The 16292-nt window shown below is 37.5% G+C and overlaps 4 protein-coding genes across 5 annotated transcripts; 2 read left to right on the top strand and 2 right to left on the bottom strand.

Annotated features, from left to right (window-relative positions):
* Positions 1–584: 584 nt before the first annotated feature.
* LOC131790370 (transmembrane protein 163a-like) lies at positions 585–2364 on the top strand. The gene has a single exon (XM_059107575.2). The coding sequence runs from the start codon at positions 1025–1027 to the stop codon at positions 1808–1810; it is 786 nt and encodes a 261-aa protein (XP_058963558.2). The 5' UTR covers positions 585–1024; the 3' UTR covers positions 1811–2364.
* A 1317-nt stretch (positions 2365–3681) lies between these two features.
* LOC131790369 (transmembrane protein 163a-like) lies at positions 3682–4772 on the bottom strand. The gene has a single exon (XM_059107574.2). It carries the CDS (start codon positions 4526–4528, stop codon positions 3743–3745), a length of 786 nt encoding a protein of 261 aa, XP_058963557.1. The 5' UTR covers positions 4529–4772; the 3' UTR covers positions 3682–3742.
* A 363-nt stretch (positions 4773–5135) lies between these two features.
* LOC131790371 (probable UDP-sugar transporter protein SLC35A4) lies at positions 5136–10583 on the bottom strand. 2 transcript variants are annotated; one of them, XM_066165873.1, is made up of 13 exons: positions 10467–10576; positions 9752–9808; positions 9187–9282; positions 8753–8861; positions 8453–8617; positions 8221–8279; positions 8043–8105; positions 7548–7693; positions 7209–7234; positions 6851–6962; positions 6478–6527; positions 5578–5767; positions 5136–5356 (listed from the first exon to the last, which is right to left on the bottom strand). In XM_066165873.1, the coding sequence occupies exons 2-12, from the start codon at positions 9787–9789 to the stop codon at positions 5579–5581; spliced, it is 1053 nt and encodes a 350-aa protein (XP_066021970.1). In that variant the 5' UTR covers positions 9790–9808; positions 10467–10576; the 3' UTR covers positions 5136–5356; position 5578. The 2 variants fall into 2 exon arrangements, with proteins under 2 accessions (XP_066021970.1, XP_058963559.2); XM_059107576.2 differs by lacking the exon at positions 9752–9808 and having other exon boundaries at positions 5143–5767; positions 10467–10583.
* On the top strand, positions 9848–16273 carry LOC131790367 (dolichol kinase-like). Its single transcript, XM_059107571.2, has 13 exons — positions 9848–10840; positions 11099–11165; positions 11288–11403; positions 11504–11656; positions 12001–12164; positions 12302–12385; positions 12709–12779; positions 13378–13531; positions 14329–14550; positions 14998–15172; positions 15514–15612; positions 15709–15786; positions 16128–16273. Exons 1-13 carry the CDS (start codon positions 10738–10740, stop codon positions 16271–16273), a joined length of 1632 nt encoding a protein of 543 aa, XP_058963554.2. The 5' UTR covers positions 9848–10737.
* The last annotated feature ends 19 nt before the right edge of the window (positions 16274–16292 follow it).

Here is a 16292-nt window from a genome sequence, read left to right as displayed (position 1 = left end):
AATCCATACTACAGTCATCACTAAAAAGTACTTCATCCAGGATCCAAGTAACAATTCATTTCGCTTTTTCTTTGATGTGTGAAGCATCCCGATGCGGCAAAAATCATTACAAGTCATTTCTTCAACCTGTTCAGAAGCCCCAATTATGAGGCGCAACATATATACACCCACCCTAAGTTAGATGTACAATGTACAGTTCTGTAAACGTACTATGCAATATCAAAATCAGAGAAGCTTTTTTCTTATCACCTATGTGGAAATATACGGTGCTAGTATAAAAATAACATTCAAATGAGACAGCCATTTCACCGCAACTCACACCACACATGATTTTACGACGAGTTTTAAATCCATTTTTATCATTTTGTAGGAGCGCTTAAAAAGGCGATCAACATCTAAGTTAAATATTCCAGTTCTTAAGAGTATTTTGATTGACTATTTTCCCACTGTGTAAAGCACATTTTCTCCATTGTTTTACAGATCGAAGTCTCGTGATTATGCCTTTGTAAAAGGGAAGGCATTGAATAAACATTCCTCTTGAAAGTAAGGGCGTCGATGGCAACCCTGTCACACAGCCTTTCTTATTTGCATCGGGTATTTACGTTGACGAAATGTTTACCATTTTAGCATTGACTTGGGCGAAAACAAATATTAATCCCTCGAAATTTCCATCCCTCATGGCTGCCTGCCGGATGTAGTTTTCTATATAAACAGTAAATTACCGGAGACGTTTGGTAAATTTGGCTTGTTTTAAGTTTGAAAGAGCCGCTCTTGATCAATTTAATGGAAACTGAGGAACTATAGAAAGGGCATTACAACGGAGAGGCTCTAGAATTTCGCTCACTTGAACCGAAAGAGTCGATTTAATTCAGGTGAATGAATGCCGAAATAGGTTGATACGCAACCACTTTAAAAGTACCCTCCTGGTAAAGATGGCTTAAACCAATAGCCATAATGGTGAGAACAGCAGAAAAACAGCACAAGAATTGAAACAACTGATTTAAAAATCCACCCTGAATTAGAAATGGCGAGTGGCAGCGATTCTCCATCATCTCAACGAAGCTTAACAATGGAGGCATTCTCTGATGAGGACGAAGAAGACAAACAACCTCTCCAAGACAAACATTGCGTGTCATATCTGGAGGAAACTAAAGCGCCTAGCAAAACATTTCTGCCTCAGAAATTTCGCAAAAAATGGAGTCGTGCAGCTTTTATGGCTTCCATTGCTTCATTATTCGTCACTGTTATATTCAGTGTACTCTCGTTCGTGGCTTCCAAAAGCACTGAAAGTTCATCCATTTTTGCCAGCGCATTAGATGGGATTATGGGGGCTTTCAACTCTCTGGCCGTGGCATGGAGATTTCGAGATGCGTCCAATGGTGAAGTTGCACCAAAGCGAGAGAAGATCGCCGCATTTGGAATCGCAGTAACTTTCATGTTGAGTGGAAGCGCAACCACTTCAATTGCTATTCTACATCTTATGGCAAAAGACTACCCTGAGAAACCCGCCGAACTTATTGCTATTCTAGCTTCCAGTTTCACATGTTATTTCTTTCTTGCTCTCGTTCAGGACTGCATCGCCAAGAAACTCGAGAGTATCTCATTAAAAGCATTCGCTATCGATTCATGGCTTGCGGCAGGCATGTCACTGGGAGTGCTGGTTTCTACGTTCATCTACAGGCAAGTCGGAAAAAGCGTTTGGATGTTGGATCATTCAGTGGCGGTATTTATTGGTTTTATATCCGTCATATATGGCATCCATCTAATAGTCCAAATAGCATTTTGCACGAAACACCCAAAACTTTGTTGAAGAGTGAAAAACCGAGTTTTTTTCCAAAGATTACTTTTTCAGTGGCCCCCTTTTTTTCCTTATGTGTCAATGAAATGTAATGGGAAATCGCTCCTTTTTGTGGTAAATTGTGATTTCGCGTAAACCTTACATCCAGATACCTAATTAAAATAACCAATGTGAAGTATCTTGTTCTTTTGACGAGAACAGAGGGGGTGACTGCGTTCGCAGGCCTCCGAGTTCAGCTGGTCAATAGAAAGGACTGTTTTGTTTATTTTCGCGCTATCAAATTCTTGAATTAAATCAACATGCTAGTTACTCATTCTATAAAATGAGAGTTGCAAAAGTATTTCAAGGTTAATTGTTGTGTTTACAGCATCGTCGCTCAAAAAAAAGGATGAAAAGTTAAAAGTACCGTAGTTTTATTGTTGCAATTATGTCTTTCTTGCTTCCATGGCTTGCTAAGGATGCAAATCAAGTCTTATCATGTATCGTATATGCACAATAAATAACGTGTATTTCTTTGTTCTGAGATGTTTGTGGACAAGCGATTCGAAATAAATGGTTAGACTTGAGCACTGTTGCTGGTTTAACGAACTATTACGTTTCCAATTCAACACTAAAATGTAATCTTTTTGGAGTCACAAGTACTACCCAGCGCGGGCGATTCAAAAGTGTTTGTGGGATCCATATCATAGCCTGGAGAAATCTTCACTGAGGCTGGCTTGAAGAGAAGTGATGGCCTAAAGATCTCTCAACCAAAACAGCTGAGTTGCCAAACTGCTAAACTGTCCGCCTTCTTGTTTGCAGCGAAAGAAGTCTAGGCACGAGACTGAATGTGCGTGCAAATTACTCACATGGACTTTCTTAAAATCGCTTTTATTGTTGTTTGGTTGTTTGTTTGTTTGTTTCTCGCACACCTGGATGAGAATAGCACCAAAGCTATGTGCATAGTAGATTTCTTGCCACATAAATCTGTTCACCTCTACCTTCCGAGTTCAGTAGACATCTCAGCATAGGAGGCGAACCTTGTGGTGTGTTAAAACCTGTTCATTGTTAAATGAAGTCTTTGCGTATGTCTTACGGCAAGGCTGTTTCCAGATTAAAAGAAATTGTCACTGTGTGACTTTTCAATGATAATTTAAAACCTGCGTAATGATTTTTGTGAACAGTGGCAAAGATGTACCGATTCCGCATATAAATAAAAGGAAAAAGCGTGATCAGCTTATTTAACTTTTTTAGGCCCTGATTCATACAAACAAAGTTAACATATTCAGTTTCTGACGAATAATTGCTACTTACTTGAATAAGGTAAAAGGCCCCAGAGGGCATTTGTTGCTAAAATTTTTCTATCGTGCAAATTAAATGTAACTTCAATTTTCCATCCATTGATTATTGCGGTATCGGCGCCCCGGCACAAAACACGCGATGCGATCATACTTTGCACAGTTTTGTAGTCAAAACTCTGAAAATCTTAACGCACGCCTATGAATTACGTGACAAAAAAATTTTTGCTGCTGTAATAAAATGAACATACATCTTCGGCACAACAAGTGAAATATATATGACAATACTTATATCTTGGAATCCATGTGTTAAAGACATGTGATAAAGACGTGATTGTGGAATGTGTGTCCGGCACAATCCACTTATTAACTTACTTGTTCGAATTAAATGCATTAGGAGTATCCGAGTTCAAAAGTCATAAAACATCTACTTGTTTTTCACAAAAGCACGTCTCCCATAGCCGTTCTTAAATTAAGTCAGGTTATTTTTTGATAACAACAGTTTACCTCCGAAGGCAATTCTGAGCTACTTTTTACGAGATATTCGTTGTTGTTTCATTAATATTTCTGAGAGTAGAAAACTTTAACTGACCAAGATTAAAAATATACTTTGATAATTTTATTTAATGCAAATTTTAACAACTATATCAAAGCTGAACAAACAATCTTAAAATTCTCTCTGGAAAGCTAACATTAATCTTTCCTTTATACTTAACCCAAGTATTTCCACAAATAAACTTATACCGTATATTAAAGACACAACACCTACTATTGTCGCAACTACATGGTCCAGATACCAAAATTGTTTAAATTTGGTATAAACGTAAGTAGATACCAACACTCCAACAGACATAAACGCACCTTGGGCTGAATCCACCGCTAGCGCTCTCATGGACTGACTGTTTACCAATTGTGCAACATAGCACTGGAGAAAAGTAAGAATTGCGTACAATAAAGCACCCACACCAAGAACTACCTTCATTTCGTCAGTCTTGGTGGGATGGTCATCAATTTCGAGATTGTGAAGAGCAATAACAATAGTTGCAATTCCACCAAGTATGAATGAAGTCGCTATCACTGTACTGGCTTTCTTCTCTCTCATTGTTCCGATTTCTCCGTTGAGTTCGTCACGAAATCTCCAACAGACAGCTACCACATTTATAGCCGCGAAGAATGCGTCGAAACCTGTTGCAAACACCGCTGAACTTTCAGTTGTTTGTGAAATTATAATCGACGCTATGCTAAATCCAACGGCCGATATAAATGAAACTAGCGCCAGCATTGAAGCGGCTCTAAACCAGCGCTGACGAAACTTCGGAGGCAACTTGCCCGAAGTCTCACGTTCGTCGACTAAATATGAAGTAGCGCACCCCCGAGCCCTTTTGGTCTCTTCATCCTCATCTTCCGATGAGTATACGACCTTGTCACTGTCCAAGAGGCTTTCCTTTGCCATCGACGTCAAGCTTATGTTTGTGAAAACAACTCTATTAAACGACTTCAAGTATAACCTTGCATGATTTCACTCCAGTTTTTCCGCGTTGCTATAATCTTTTCGCCGGACAGCCAATATGCGCTATAGTCATCTCTAATTCGCTTGGAAAGCTTCTGCAAGTTATTCTTTGAATTACCAAACTACGCTGCTCTCAGCCGAGTAACAGAAACACTTGTACCTATATTGATTTTAGAAAACAATAAATATTGGGGTGTCTTTACAATCAGCTTATCAAGATGCACACGGGTAACTTAACTAAACAATATGCGATCCGTGACCGACGGGCGGGATAAAATTAACATACATTTTCGTCATCCAGATAGAAAACTAGCAAGCTTTCCTTCTTAAGTCCTCGTCTCAGAAACTGTTTTATCTCAACAGCGAAAAGTATCACCATCATCATTTCCCCGTGGACAATTTTCTACTTAGCTCTGTAGCTTAAACATTTTGTTCTTTTCCAAACACGAAGGGCGGCATAAGGTAAAATATTTGGCTCGAGGTCACGAAGTACGAAAAGCGCGACCACAACCAAATCGTTACTTCTAAATATATTAAATTTATTGAAACTACTGTACACCTTTATTTATGAACATAATTACAAATTTTTCACTATATCACATAAGATCATACAATCCACTAATTCAGTGGCAAAATATGTACAAACTAAAAGCACAGAATGATAAATTTATGACTACTTTCGAACTCCACCGCCTCATCTATAATGTTTCGATAAAGAAGTACAGTCGTTTTTTCTTTTGTTAACAAAATTCTTTAAGCTCACAGTGCTTCCTTACAGAGATGAAAAAAACAAAACAATTATACAAGCTACGAATATTTTATAATACATTACAATACATTAAAATTAATCATCAGAAATTGTTGCATGGTTCAGTTTAAGGAATTCTCTCGGATACTTAAACTCGTTCTTTTACTCTGCTATTTTCACTAGCTTAAGAAACACACCCTATGAAATAACTCTCTTTCACAAGTTGTTAATTTTACTCCCTTACCTCAGCTGTGATAGAGTTTCAAAGCAACAATGACTAAAATGAAAGCAACATTGAAGTAGAGGTTGAGCTGTAGTGAGAATATAGCCATGGACAAGGCTGTATTGACGCTCATTGCACAAGCTATGATTAGCAAACGGATCAGGTTACTGGAGTGTTTCATAGCCGCTGATAAAATAAGTCCATTCGTGGCCTGAAATTTAACGAAGCAAGAATTATTCTCCTTATAAAGGCTGTCATCATTTAACTCTTTGGCGTAGTTGTAAGGTACCATCCCCCCCCCCTTTCCACTATAGAGATTTTCGGCCGGGTAGTGGAACCCTTTTCAGCCATACTACAAGGCTGAGGATTTCGTGAGGTAAAGTCATTCATGTATTTTAAAAGGTCAACCGCTCTTTTTAAAGGAGTGCTCAGAACAGAAGTGAGTACAAATCTCTCAGTTTTGGATAAAACGCGTCTCTTCATCCCTGCTTTTTATGTGCTACAAGTTAAATTGACTAACAAAAGGTTATTTCTTTTTCTCTCACGGTCCTACGCATTGACGTGTTGACACACGAACGGGAAGAGACTGGGTCGAGACCGCAGAAAAACGTTTTCTTCTTGGCCAGGACACACCCTTTACAGCCCTCATCCCGCATCATCTTAATCTGTTCCCGCATCAAGCTCTCTCTCCATAACCAGAGGAAAAAACCAGCTAGTAATTGTGTGAACATTTTGAAAGGTATATGTCGGAGAAAGGGGTAAGTAACGATATGAAGCTTTAGGCGTTACATCCTTGTACAAACGTTTGATGAGTGCCCCTTGGTTTGACTTAAGTTATTAATTTTTTTTATCTATTTGTTTATTTGTTTATCCATTTGTCGTTTGCTTTAATCTCGTCATGTAAAAGCTTACACAACTTACCTGGCAGAAAACGATCACCACAGTCCACTTTGAATAACCACGAAAAAATCCTAACACACAAAAAGACAGAAAAAAACGTCAATGAGAAGCTTGGACAATAAATAATATGAGTTCATACCCATCTCTCCAAAAAAAAAAAAAAACAAAAAAAAAAAAGTATATGAATTGACAAATCAATTCAAAACTTTCAGTGGTTTTCTCAATATTTCTTAATTGCTTTGAACAAACAATTTTATCATGAAGTAATTATCCAGTTCTGACTTTTGCAACCAAAAAAAATATCTTTCAAAAATTTGGATTCCACTGCTTGTTCTCTCTAAACTATCACTGCCATACTAGTTAACACAGCACCTGCAAACAACATAAAACTGACCCGCAGATGTGTCATAGATGGTTCCTGCTGAGTGATTTGTTGAAGTGTAAGCCAAAAGATTGAAAATGATTCCATACAAATACATCAAAGTGTTTTGCAAGTGAATAGAAACCTGGCAAAAGATGAAATCATGCTTATAATTAGGAAATATGGAATTTGAAATATGAAATTTGGAATATTGGAAACCAAAACACAAGTAATTTCACTTTTCTAATCTTTTTTTTTAAATTATGATTTTTCGGTTTGAATTATATCCATATACTTAGTAATGACAGGTAGTTTGACACGTAGAATGAAAGTGGCTTTAATATTAAGGTATAATAAACTTGTATGCAAATAACTTAAGCATCAAACTTACCTTATACTGCCTCTTCAAGATGTATTCTGATAGATAAAGAAAACATTTTGCTATAGGATGTCAGTTGTTACTTGGTACACGCAAAGATCCACACACACTCACTCAAATTGACTGGCCATGATTTGTGAGTTTCACAGTCATTCCAATTCTCTTTGGGAAAGGGAACACATACTTTATACTTATGATTAATGGACTATAATCTAATGTATGATTGTTTTTGAAAGGGAAAAAATATTCACTTAAAAAAAAAATTAACATGATAGCAAGCTACATGGACAAAACTCAATGGAATGATTATAAAATAAGTACATTGCATCTAATGACTCAAATGGAAATAACCTGTTGAAATTCCAGCCAGTCCTGACATTGTGCAGTAAAATATCATCAAGAGGATGCCAGTAACAGTAACGTTAATCTGCTTTCCACTGTTTTTAACATTGTTACGCACTTGTATTATGTCCTGAGCATTTTTCAGTCCGCCATAACTATGCAAGAAAAAGTACTTATCTCATGAAATATTTAGCACGATTGACTGAGATCACAAGTTTACACCTTTTCTCTTGTAACAGTTGATTAACTCAAATTGCATAGGTTACAAGATGAAACCCAAGCTAAAAATAAGATTTACTTGAGGTTTATTAAGCACTAAAGATTCCAGAACTATCTGGCTACTCCAAAATATTATACTGTACAGCTGAATTTTGATGAGCCAACCTATTTTTATTCAAATATAGAGAATATTCTTCTGTTATTTAACACACTCTGCTGCAACCACATTTCTTCATGAATTAACCCCATAAAAGTTAAGTAAGGTTTAAATTAGTTAAAACTGACCTGTTAAAACACCCAGCTAAAGTAATCAGTCCAAGTGCAATCCACTGCTTCTCTGAAATGCTCCTGATAAAAAGTTTCAAATTTTGATTTTACTTTACTTTTTTTTTTTCATTTGTTGATGATGAGGAGGACAAACAAGAGCATAATAATAACATTCAAAATATTCCTTAAAAGTTACCTTCTGATAACAAGCCAGTAGAGAATGCCTGCGATTCCTATCTTAAAATTACACAGGACCTAAACCATAACAAATTCAAGAATTTTGGAGATGTTTTTCATCTTCCAACAGGCAAAAAATTATACAATTTATAAACCTGGGCAAATGAGAATTATTGTTCATTTTTACAATTACAATCTCATACTAAATCTTTACTTCAATGAAGAATTTGAGGATTATACTTAAACTATACCTGAAAGCTTGCTGGATCAAGGTAAACTTGCACATGTACTGCTGTGTTGTTACTGATGCAGTACAGAAGAGCAGGGATGGAAAAGAACACAAGGGTTTTTAATGGCAGAAAATGCACAGCACCACGCAGCATCTCTGGAATTAGGAAGGCAACAGAGAAGACAAACTACATGTAGAAAGAGGAAATTTCACAAAATCAGAGCTAACATAATTAGCAATGAACATGACAAACATTAATGAATAAAATTGAAAAGAAAAATGCTTCTTCAACTGTAACATACAGTTCTATGCAATTAAGTACCTTCATGACTTCACTCAACAAGACCACTGATGCAGAACTGAATGGAATTTTCCCATTTTCATTTTTACACAAGTTGATCAATATAGCATGAGATCCATAGATCAATACTCTGTAAAAAAACAAATAAATTGAGACAAAGATGTTATCGACATTCATAAAGATCACTACACCATTCGCTTTTATGACTATCAAAAAAAGGACACTCTAAAAATGACTCTGTAATTCAGCTGGTTTTCTCCAGCAAGGTTTTTTTCTCTGTTGGAACATTTTCAATTATTTGTTAAACTTATGATCGGGAGTGAGAGACAGAAGAAAAGAATGAAAAAATTAGGAGAATAATTTACAAAGTGAAGGCTGCCTAGAATTTCATTTGTGGATAATACTGTGATCATACCTATACATACATTAATAAATCACTGTTAGATAAAACATACCCTGAAACAATCATGACTTTCCATAGAACTTTCATAAGAGAATTAGAGAACTGCTCTGATCTTGACATAATCATGACCAAAATAAATTGTAGCAATCTAAGAATTACAATGGCATAAATAAAATCAAACTGTGTTTACAGCAAATTGGCTTGTTGAGAAGGTTTCCCTTTAATCCTGGGGTACTAAAACTCACCCTGACCCCCAACGACCTTGCCATATGACTGTTACAGGTCCTTACAATTTTTCTTGATGTGAAGTACAGCACCCCTCCCATTAAGATCTGCTATTCAAAACCCTGAGTAAAATACCTTTATTAATCACAGGTTACCAAGGCAATTAAATCTAGGTAATCGCTATTTGTGATTCAAATAGCACGGCCCAAGATGCCATATGTAATCAGATCAATGAATGCACATATCACAGGTCAACATCTCAGTTATAGGGTATATGCACTCTTGGGTGAAACTTTGCAAATGATTTGATTAAACACCAGAATCTGCATCAAGAGCCCTTCATTAAACTCTTGCCAAGGTCATTGTGCCTTTGTGTTTTTAAGGAAAGACACCTTGCTAAGATAGTGCTGCCATGAATGGTGTGTAACATATAGAGTACCAATGACAGCCTGTAAGAGTAGAAGGGAGAGTAATAAACAAAGTGCTTATGACAATGTGTCAAAGTATTGCATGGAGAAAGTTATTGGGAGCAGTTCATGTTTCGAGGATGATTTATAATGGCCCTAATACAGTGTCATTGCAACTAACTGGGGAGTACTAAGGATGAGAACTGGTACAGTAACTGTTAAGAGGGTAACCTGCCATGACATGACTATGACACATGTCAACGGCAACGACAGTTACGGCAAATCGGCCTCTAAGACTTTAACTATATCAGCCAGTCGCCAGCAAGGAAGTCTCCTAATTGTAGTGCTGATAAAATCAATCGTTGGAGGAAAAGGCGATAACATATTTTCGTAATTAACCCGTGGAAAAATTGCCATATCAGCACTATTCAACGTCGACATTACATAGAAGACATTTACTTAAAGCATCTGGCTAAGGATTACTGAGGAATGGGGGAGGCCTTTTACACAAATTCAAGCACACATAACCCTCTGTCTACTCCGAAATGTAATTCCCTCGTGTGACATGCACGAACTATGCTCGTTTTTTGCAACACTTTTGCAAGTATCGGGCGAAAGTCATGGAAGTGCATTGGAACCTCGATTTCTCCCGATTTCCCGCTCTAGAGGGCAGATGAGAGTAAATACAAAGGTAACTTACTTTCGCAGAAAAACGTCCCGAAAAATGCTCAGAAAAACGTTCGCAATCTAAAGAAGAGCCACACACATGCTCAAGCCAAAGGATAACACCTGTTTCTTTGTCAACCATTCTCATTCTCCTTCCGGTGTAACACTTGTCCCAGATCTTCCTCATCTTATTGGACTGGAACTAACCTTGGTGATGTTATGTGCCCAGTGGATTCTGCATCCAAGGGGTCAACGATTGAAATTGCGGGTTTCGTTAGATTTTCGGTAGCGATAAGTTATTGAGAATGATTGGGGAGTCGGCAGTAGTGGTTGGATGTAGTTTATACGTGTTTTGCAGTCAGTTTGAGTTGAAACAAAGCGCTGGTTACATCCTATTCCATGTAACAGGTAAGTGTCATACCGAGTGAAAGCAGCATTCCCTCATCATCCTCCTGGTATAGTTATTACTGTTTCAGGAGTATCTCGATTAAAGATTAAAGATCATATGAGTAAATATATGGGGAAGTATGATAATCACAAATCTCGTCGTTCTGTTGGCCTATATATATAAAATTTTAATCGCCTCTCACTAAGTCGGAAGAATTTTAACTTTCATTTTAATTTCTGATATATGCGTTTAAATGCTCTCCATTGTTTTTGTCTTAGTTTTTTTGGTCGCTTGTATTCCATCGGTGAAGTGGACCGCAGGGATAAGAAAATGGTTTGATTTAAGGTGAGTAACACTCTTGGTTTTTTATCCAGTATGTGATTGCCTGTCTTGATCATGGATTCAAACTGAATAATTAGATCTTATCTTAATCGCTTATTTTGAGGAGCACTTTGTACAATATTTAGGCCAATTGCTAGAGACGGCATGGAAATTGGTTCACTTCTAGTTCCCATGGTGATCACAAGTCAAATGGCATTTCTCGAGAAATGGGACAGTAAATACATGTATCTCAAAGTCACAGGTAACAACCAAGTTTACCACATACATAATCTGACAGAGTCTTGTCTGTATTATTTTGCAAAGTTACTGATAAATGGTTTTTGTCAAATTTTTTCCCTTAGAGGTGGAAAGATCTTATCTGTTGGCTTCTCAGTTGATGGGCATGTTCACTGCCTCCATTCTGCTGATTATAAATCATGTGAAACCTATGATGTCATCAGTCTTCTTTTTTATGGTCACGGCCTGTATAGCAGCTACAATAGGTGTTCAGCTGGGTATGCACAGTTCAATTTTAGTTTATCCATCATTGAGCATTGAAAAATTAATTTGAGGTATATCCTCTGGTAACCTTTTACAGGAACATTGTAAATCATGGCAAAAACTTTCTTGTGTTTGAACTTGCTTATGAGGGTTTGGGACACAGATCTAAAGTAACATTAGATTTAGAAGGTAGGATCCAAATGCCAATTGCAGTATTTTGGTACTGTAAAAGGGAAAAATGCAAAGAATGATGGGTCAGGTAAGTAAATGTGTGTTGATGCTATATTGTACACAAGTAATCCCCAAAAGTGGCTGCATTTATTTTGTAATATGAGGTTTATGGCCTTTTTCATTACAGATGTTGATATTGTGTGGGTGTCCATAAGTGTGTTGCTATACTTTGTTGCTCTCTTTGCCATCTTGTGGTGGATACCAGGATGTTTTACCATTGGTGAGGCCATGATTGTGACACAAGCAGTTGTTTTGTTGGCAATTGATTCATATGCAAACCTAGGAATAAAGGTAAACATGCAAGTAAAAGATTAAGTGTCATTAGAAACAGTTTTAGGAATGCTATATGTGTAGGAAGTAAAGTTTTGACCAAAGTTTTTCATTGGAATTTTAGGCTCATACTGAAATTCAGAATCATCTGTTTTCAGTTAGTATACATTTCACCAACCTTCTATAATCTGTTTGGAATTCATGCTGAGGTTGCAAGAGGAACTCTTACTTTGTGGATGCAGGTAACATATACCTTATTCATGTTGTGTTTGTTTACTTGGCTCCAAATACTAGTACTAATCAATCCTCATGGCTCAAATTAAATACAGTGGAATCTCCATTCAGGGAAAACTTTTAGGACAAAGGCAAGTTTCCTCTGAATATAGGTTGGGTTGTCTAACCCAACATAAAATTTATTTCTGGAGAACAGATGATCAGGGGTTGTGTAAAAATCTGAATACAGACAAGTCTACCGATTGTTATCGTGTCCACTGATTACTTTTATGTGTCAATTGTTTACTTAAGAAATCTCTCTATACTCAATAATCTCTATCTTGACATTCAGCTTTTATTGGTTGGATCATTGACAACTGGTCTTCTCCTTCTACCAGTGTTTTACTATCTCTCTTTAGTAAGGTGAGTCTTGATATGAGGTAAAATTTGTAACTGGATGTAAAGAAAAGCTTGTGATAGGAACAGCATAGGTTTGGTAAGTTACTTAGGCACATCAAATTAGCCTTCTTACTATACAAAATCTGTTGCATCTGGAAGTACTGTTTCTAGTGCTGAATGGGAAGATAGTCTGTCCAAGGTTATTTTAATTGCTCCCCAACATTGGTATTTATATTCTTCACACTGTTCTGTTGGACAAACAGGAGCCTTTTAACCTGGTGACCATTTCCTTCATTCTCATGACCTTTACATTTGATTTAAGGCTGACACTGTAAGGAGAAATGAGAAGCCAGACATTCTCTGGTCTTAAAGGGTTAAGCATCATATTTGTGTGGTTCATTTGAGTTTGCTTCTGAATCTCAAGAATAGAGAGAGAAAAAAAGGTCTTTTGGAACAGAGAAATGTGTCACCCTGATAGTAACTGTCACATATAGATGATTGTCTTTACATAATCTTACTTAGTAGTCACAGTAAATCATTATCCTTATGGTAGTTCAGGCCTCTGTTTCTGGGGTGAGCTTGATTTTTGATCAGTTATTCACATGTACTGTTTGCTTTCTAGGGACTATTGGGAGAGATTAACTGGTTACATGGCTTTCTATGCTGTATTGTTGTTTACATTCTTTGCTCTCCTGTTGCCATGGTCTGTGCTAATTTTGGGTGGTATCAATCCATTTGTGTGGCTATGGGACTATTTAGACACTGGGAACATTAGGGTAAAGCTGCCTGTTAAACTTCTACAAATTATTTAAATATAATTGTATCCATCAGTCATTGTATGTGAACTGCAATGAAAAATCTTACAAAGTCTATTCTGTTTTGGACAAACAAAGCATTTTAAATTTGAATTTTTGTTAATCCTAATTAATGATCACTAAATTATTAACAGTGATATGTAATGTGATTCTAATCTCATAGCTGAATGATTAAAATGTAAAATAAAATAAAAATAAAAAAAAGTAAAGGTAAAGAATCCGATCCAACCGACGCGTTGGCCACTGTTTATCCTTCTGTTTATCCTCCGTACAAGATGCGTCGGTGGTGCGTCGGTGGTGCGTCGGTGGTGCGTCGGTGGTGCGTCGGTGGTGCGTCGGTGGTGCGTCGCCTGTGTGTCGGTGGTGCGTCGGTGGCTTTGTTTGGACCTTATTTATGTAAATCAATGCTAAACCTTCCTTTTCCACACTTGTCTGTAATTAATTTATCATTTAAGATTCCCAAACAGATTCACTGTCTCGTTTGTTCGTTGTGTTGTTGGAGAGCAATGAGGCGGGGAATAATCATAAGTTTTAAACAAGTCTCAAGAAAAACAGGAGTTTGAGTTGCGTTTGCTCTTTTGATCACTTTGTATCGCAAACTGTCTCCTAGTACTGACTTTTCAAACAGACACAGAACAAGGTTTTAGCCTCAAACCGTTTTTTCTAAATCGTAAATGCCAAAGTACACCTAGTTTTTCCCGATCTTGTTTATTTCTATTTTTTTAAAAAAATTAAATTTGTGTTTGTATTTCTTGCAGATGCCGCTAGTTCGTTACTGGTTTTGTGTCGTTTTTGTAGCTGTAGGGTTTGTTGCATGGAAAAGTCTGCGACGTCAATCATCGCCAAATGCCTCTGGCACGATAACTCGTAAAGTTTTCCACCTCTTGGCGTTAGCGATCTACATACCAGGCGTGATTTACGAGCCAAACATAACCCATTTAGCTTCATCCGTCGCTGTTGCAGCTTTTCTATTTATAGAGGTAAGTGAAGGAGGATGTTGGTTTGTTGTGCCGTCCTTGATCACCTTTTCCTTGACTTATCCTCGGCTAAGAACCTGTTTCGTTCACGTAGAATCCAAAAGAACAGGGCTCAGATAGATAACAGTCACAAAACGGGTAAAAATCTTTCAGTACTTACATGGAGGTAAATCCATTTTTTCTCATTCTAGAGATACTCTCTTGTAAATCTTCTTTGAATAATCTAATGTGGATAGTTACTCAACTTACTTGTTGCCTTGTAACATTAATTTCACAAACCTTACTGAGTTTTATCCCAAATTGTGGCTCACAAGTATTGTCACCGCCCCCCCCCCCCTTTCCATAACAAACTCGAAATAACGTGTGTCAAGGCCAATACGTTGGACGTGAAATATCAGAACATAACCCTGGAAAAAAAATTGTGAACATGTTTTGAATTTTGTTTCCCAGTACATCCGATTGTACAGAATAGGACCGTTTGGTGAAACAATTCACTCAGCACTTGAGGTGTTTTTAGATGAGAAAGATTCTGGGCCACTCATTCTAACCCACTTGTATTTGTTACTGGGCTTTGCTGTGCCGTTGTGGTTATATCCTGTCGATTACCTGAAGAGTGACTCCACTGGTAAGTTCAGTTTCTCGATAAGATCCATTCCGATAGAGGAAAAAAGAACGGAAGTTCCATTACAGTAAATGGTTTGAACCCGGGGGTAACATGTAATAGTGTAGTTTGATCGTCCGGGTGAGTGTAGTCCTGAGAAGGACTGTTGTCGGTAGTGGTGACTGACGTTTGGACAACCTGAGAAACGTCAGTCATCACTCCGACAACAGTCCTTCTCAGGACTACACTCACCCGGACGATCAAACTACACTATTACATGGAAGTTCCATTAATGCTTGTTAGGGCGCGGTTGGCCTGGGATCTATTCTCGTCAGGTTATTGTGAATTTATTTGTCCAATCACAGGCTGCAAGCTTGCACTGTATTCTGGGATCCTTTCCCTTGGTATTGGCGACACGATGGCATCCGTTGTTGGGAAAAGATTTGGACGCTGTCGCTGGCCGGGTGAGTATCTTAAAACTTCCTAAAGACGCTAAGATTTGCTTTAAATGCGCCTTTGTTTCTGTTTATGGGCTAAAAATTTGCCTTATTTCACTTAAGGTGGAGTGAAAACTGTGGAAGGAACATTAGCTGGTATCGCATCGCAAATGTTGTTTCTTTGGAGTCTCCATCATAAAGGTTAAACACTATCTATTTCGTATCATATTTCAGACATTAAATTCTTGTATTTTGCTTAATATTAGCTGTTAGAGACGTTTGCGAGGTTTATAAACTTCTCTCTCCCGGCGAATCCTGTCTGATTAAGGCCCCGATCAGACAAGCAATATAAAACTTATGAAGCTCTCCGCAACAATAAGAAGGCAAAACTGAGATTTCTCCACTAGAGCCCTCAAGTTCTTATCGAAAGAAAATGTAAGTGAGCTACCCAAGGTTCCCCACCCCTCTCTCGCCTTCGGGAAATATCAACATTTTCTCTTCTGTATTGCAAATCATGTTTTTTTTTTTGTTTTTTTTTCCAGGTTTTCTATTTTTACCAGAAGAACGATGGTTACCAGTATCCATGGCGATAATTTCCGGGTCTGTGCTCGAGGGATGGACAACACAGATTGATAACATCGTACTCTCGCCTTTCTTATGCTCGCTTCTAATGTTCAAATGTAGATAGGACATTGTTTAACCAATGC

This window comes from Pocillopora verrucosa, chromosome 4 (genome assembly GCF_036669915.1).
Source record: "Pocillopora verrucosa isolate sample1 chromosome 4, ASM3666991v2, whole genome shotgun sequence".
In the NCBI taxonomy this organism is placed as follows: domain Eukaryota; kingdom Metazoa; phylum Cnidaria; class Anthozoa; order Scleractinia; family Pocilloporidae; genus Pocillopora; species Pocillopora verrucosa.
This window is presented reverse-complemented; position numbering and strand designations above follow the sequence as displayed.

Coding starts and splice junctions, on each gene's coding strand:
- LOC131790370 (XM_059107575.2), top strand. CDS start 1,025: ATGGCGAGTGGCAGCGATTCTCCATCATCTCAACGAAGCTTAACAATG.
- LOC131790369 (XM_059107574.2), bottom strand. CDS start 4,528: ATGGCAAAGGAAAGCCTCTTGGACAGTGACAAGGTCGTATACTCATCG.
- LOC131790371 (XM_066165873.1), bottom strand. CDS start 9,789: ATGTTACACACCATTCATGGCAGCACTATCTTAGCAAG. Junction 7,694..8,042: donor TTAGCTGGGTGTTTTAACAG/GTCAGTTTTAAC, acceptor TTTCTTGCATAG/TTATGGCGGACTGAAAAATG. Junction 7,235..7,547: donor ACTGGCTGGAATTTCAACAG/GTTATTTCCATT, acceptor TTTATCTATCAG/AATACATCTTGAAGAGGCAG.
- LOC131790367 (XM_059107571.2), top strand. CDS start 10,738: ATGATTGGGGAGTCGGCAGTAGTGGTTGGATGTAGTTTATACGTGTTT. Junction 12,386..12,708: donor CTCTTACTTTGTGGATGCAG/GTAACATATACC, acceptor CTTGACATTCAG/CTTTTATTGGTTGGATCATT. Junction 12,780..13,377: donor TACTATCTCTCTTTAGTAAG/GTGAGTCTTGAT, acceptor TTTGCTTTCTAG/GGACTATTGGGAGAGATTAA.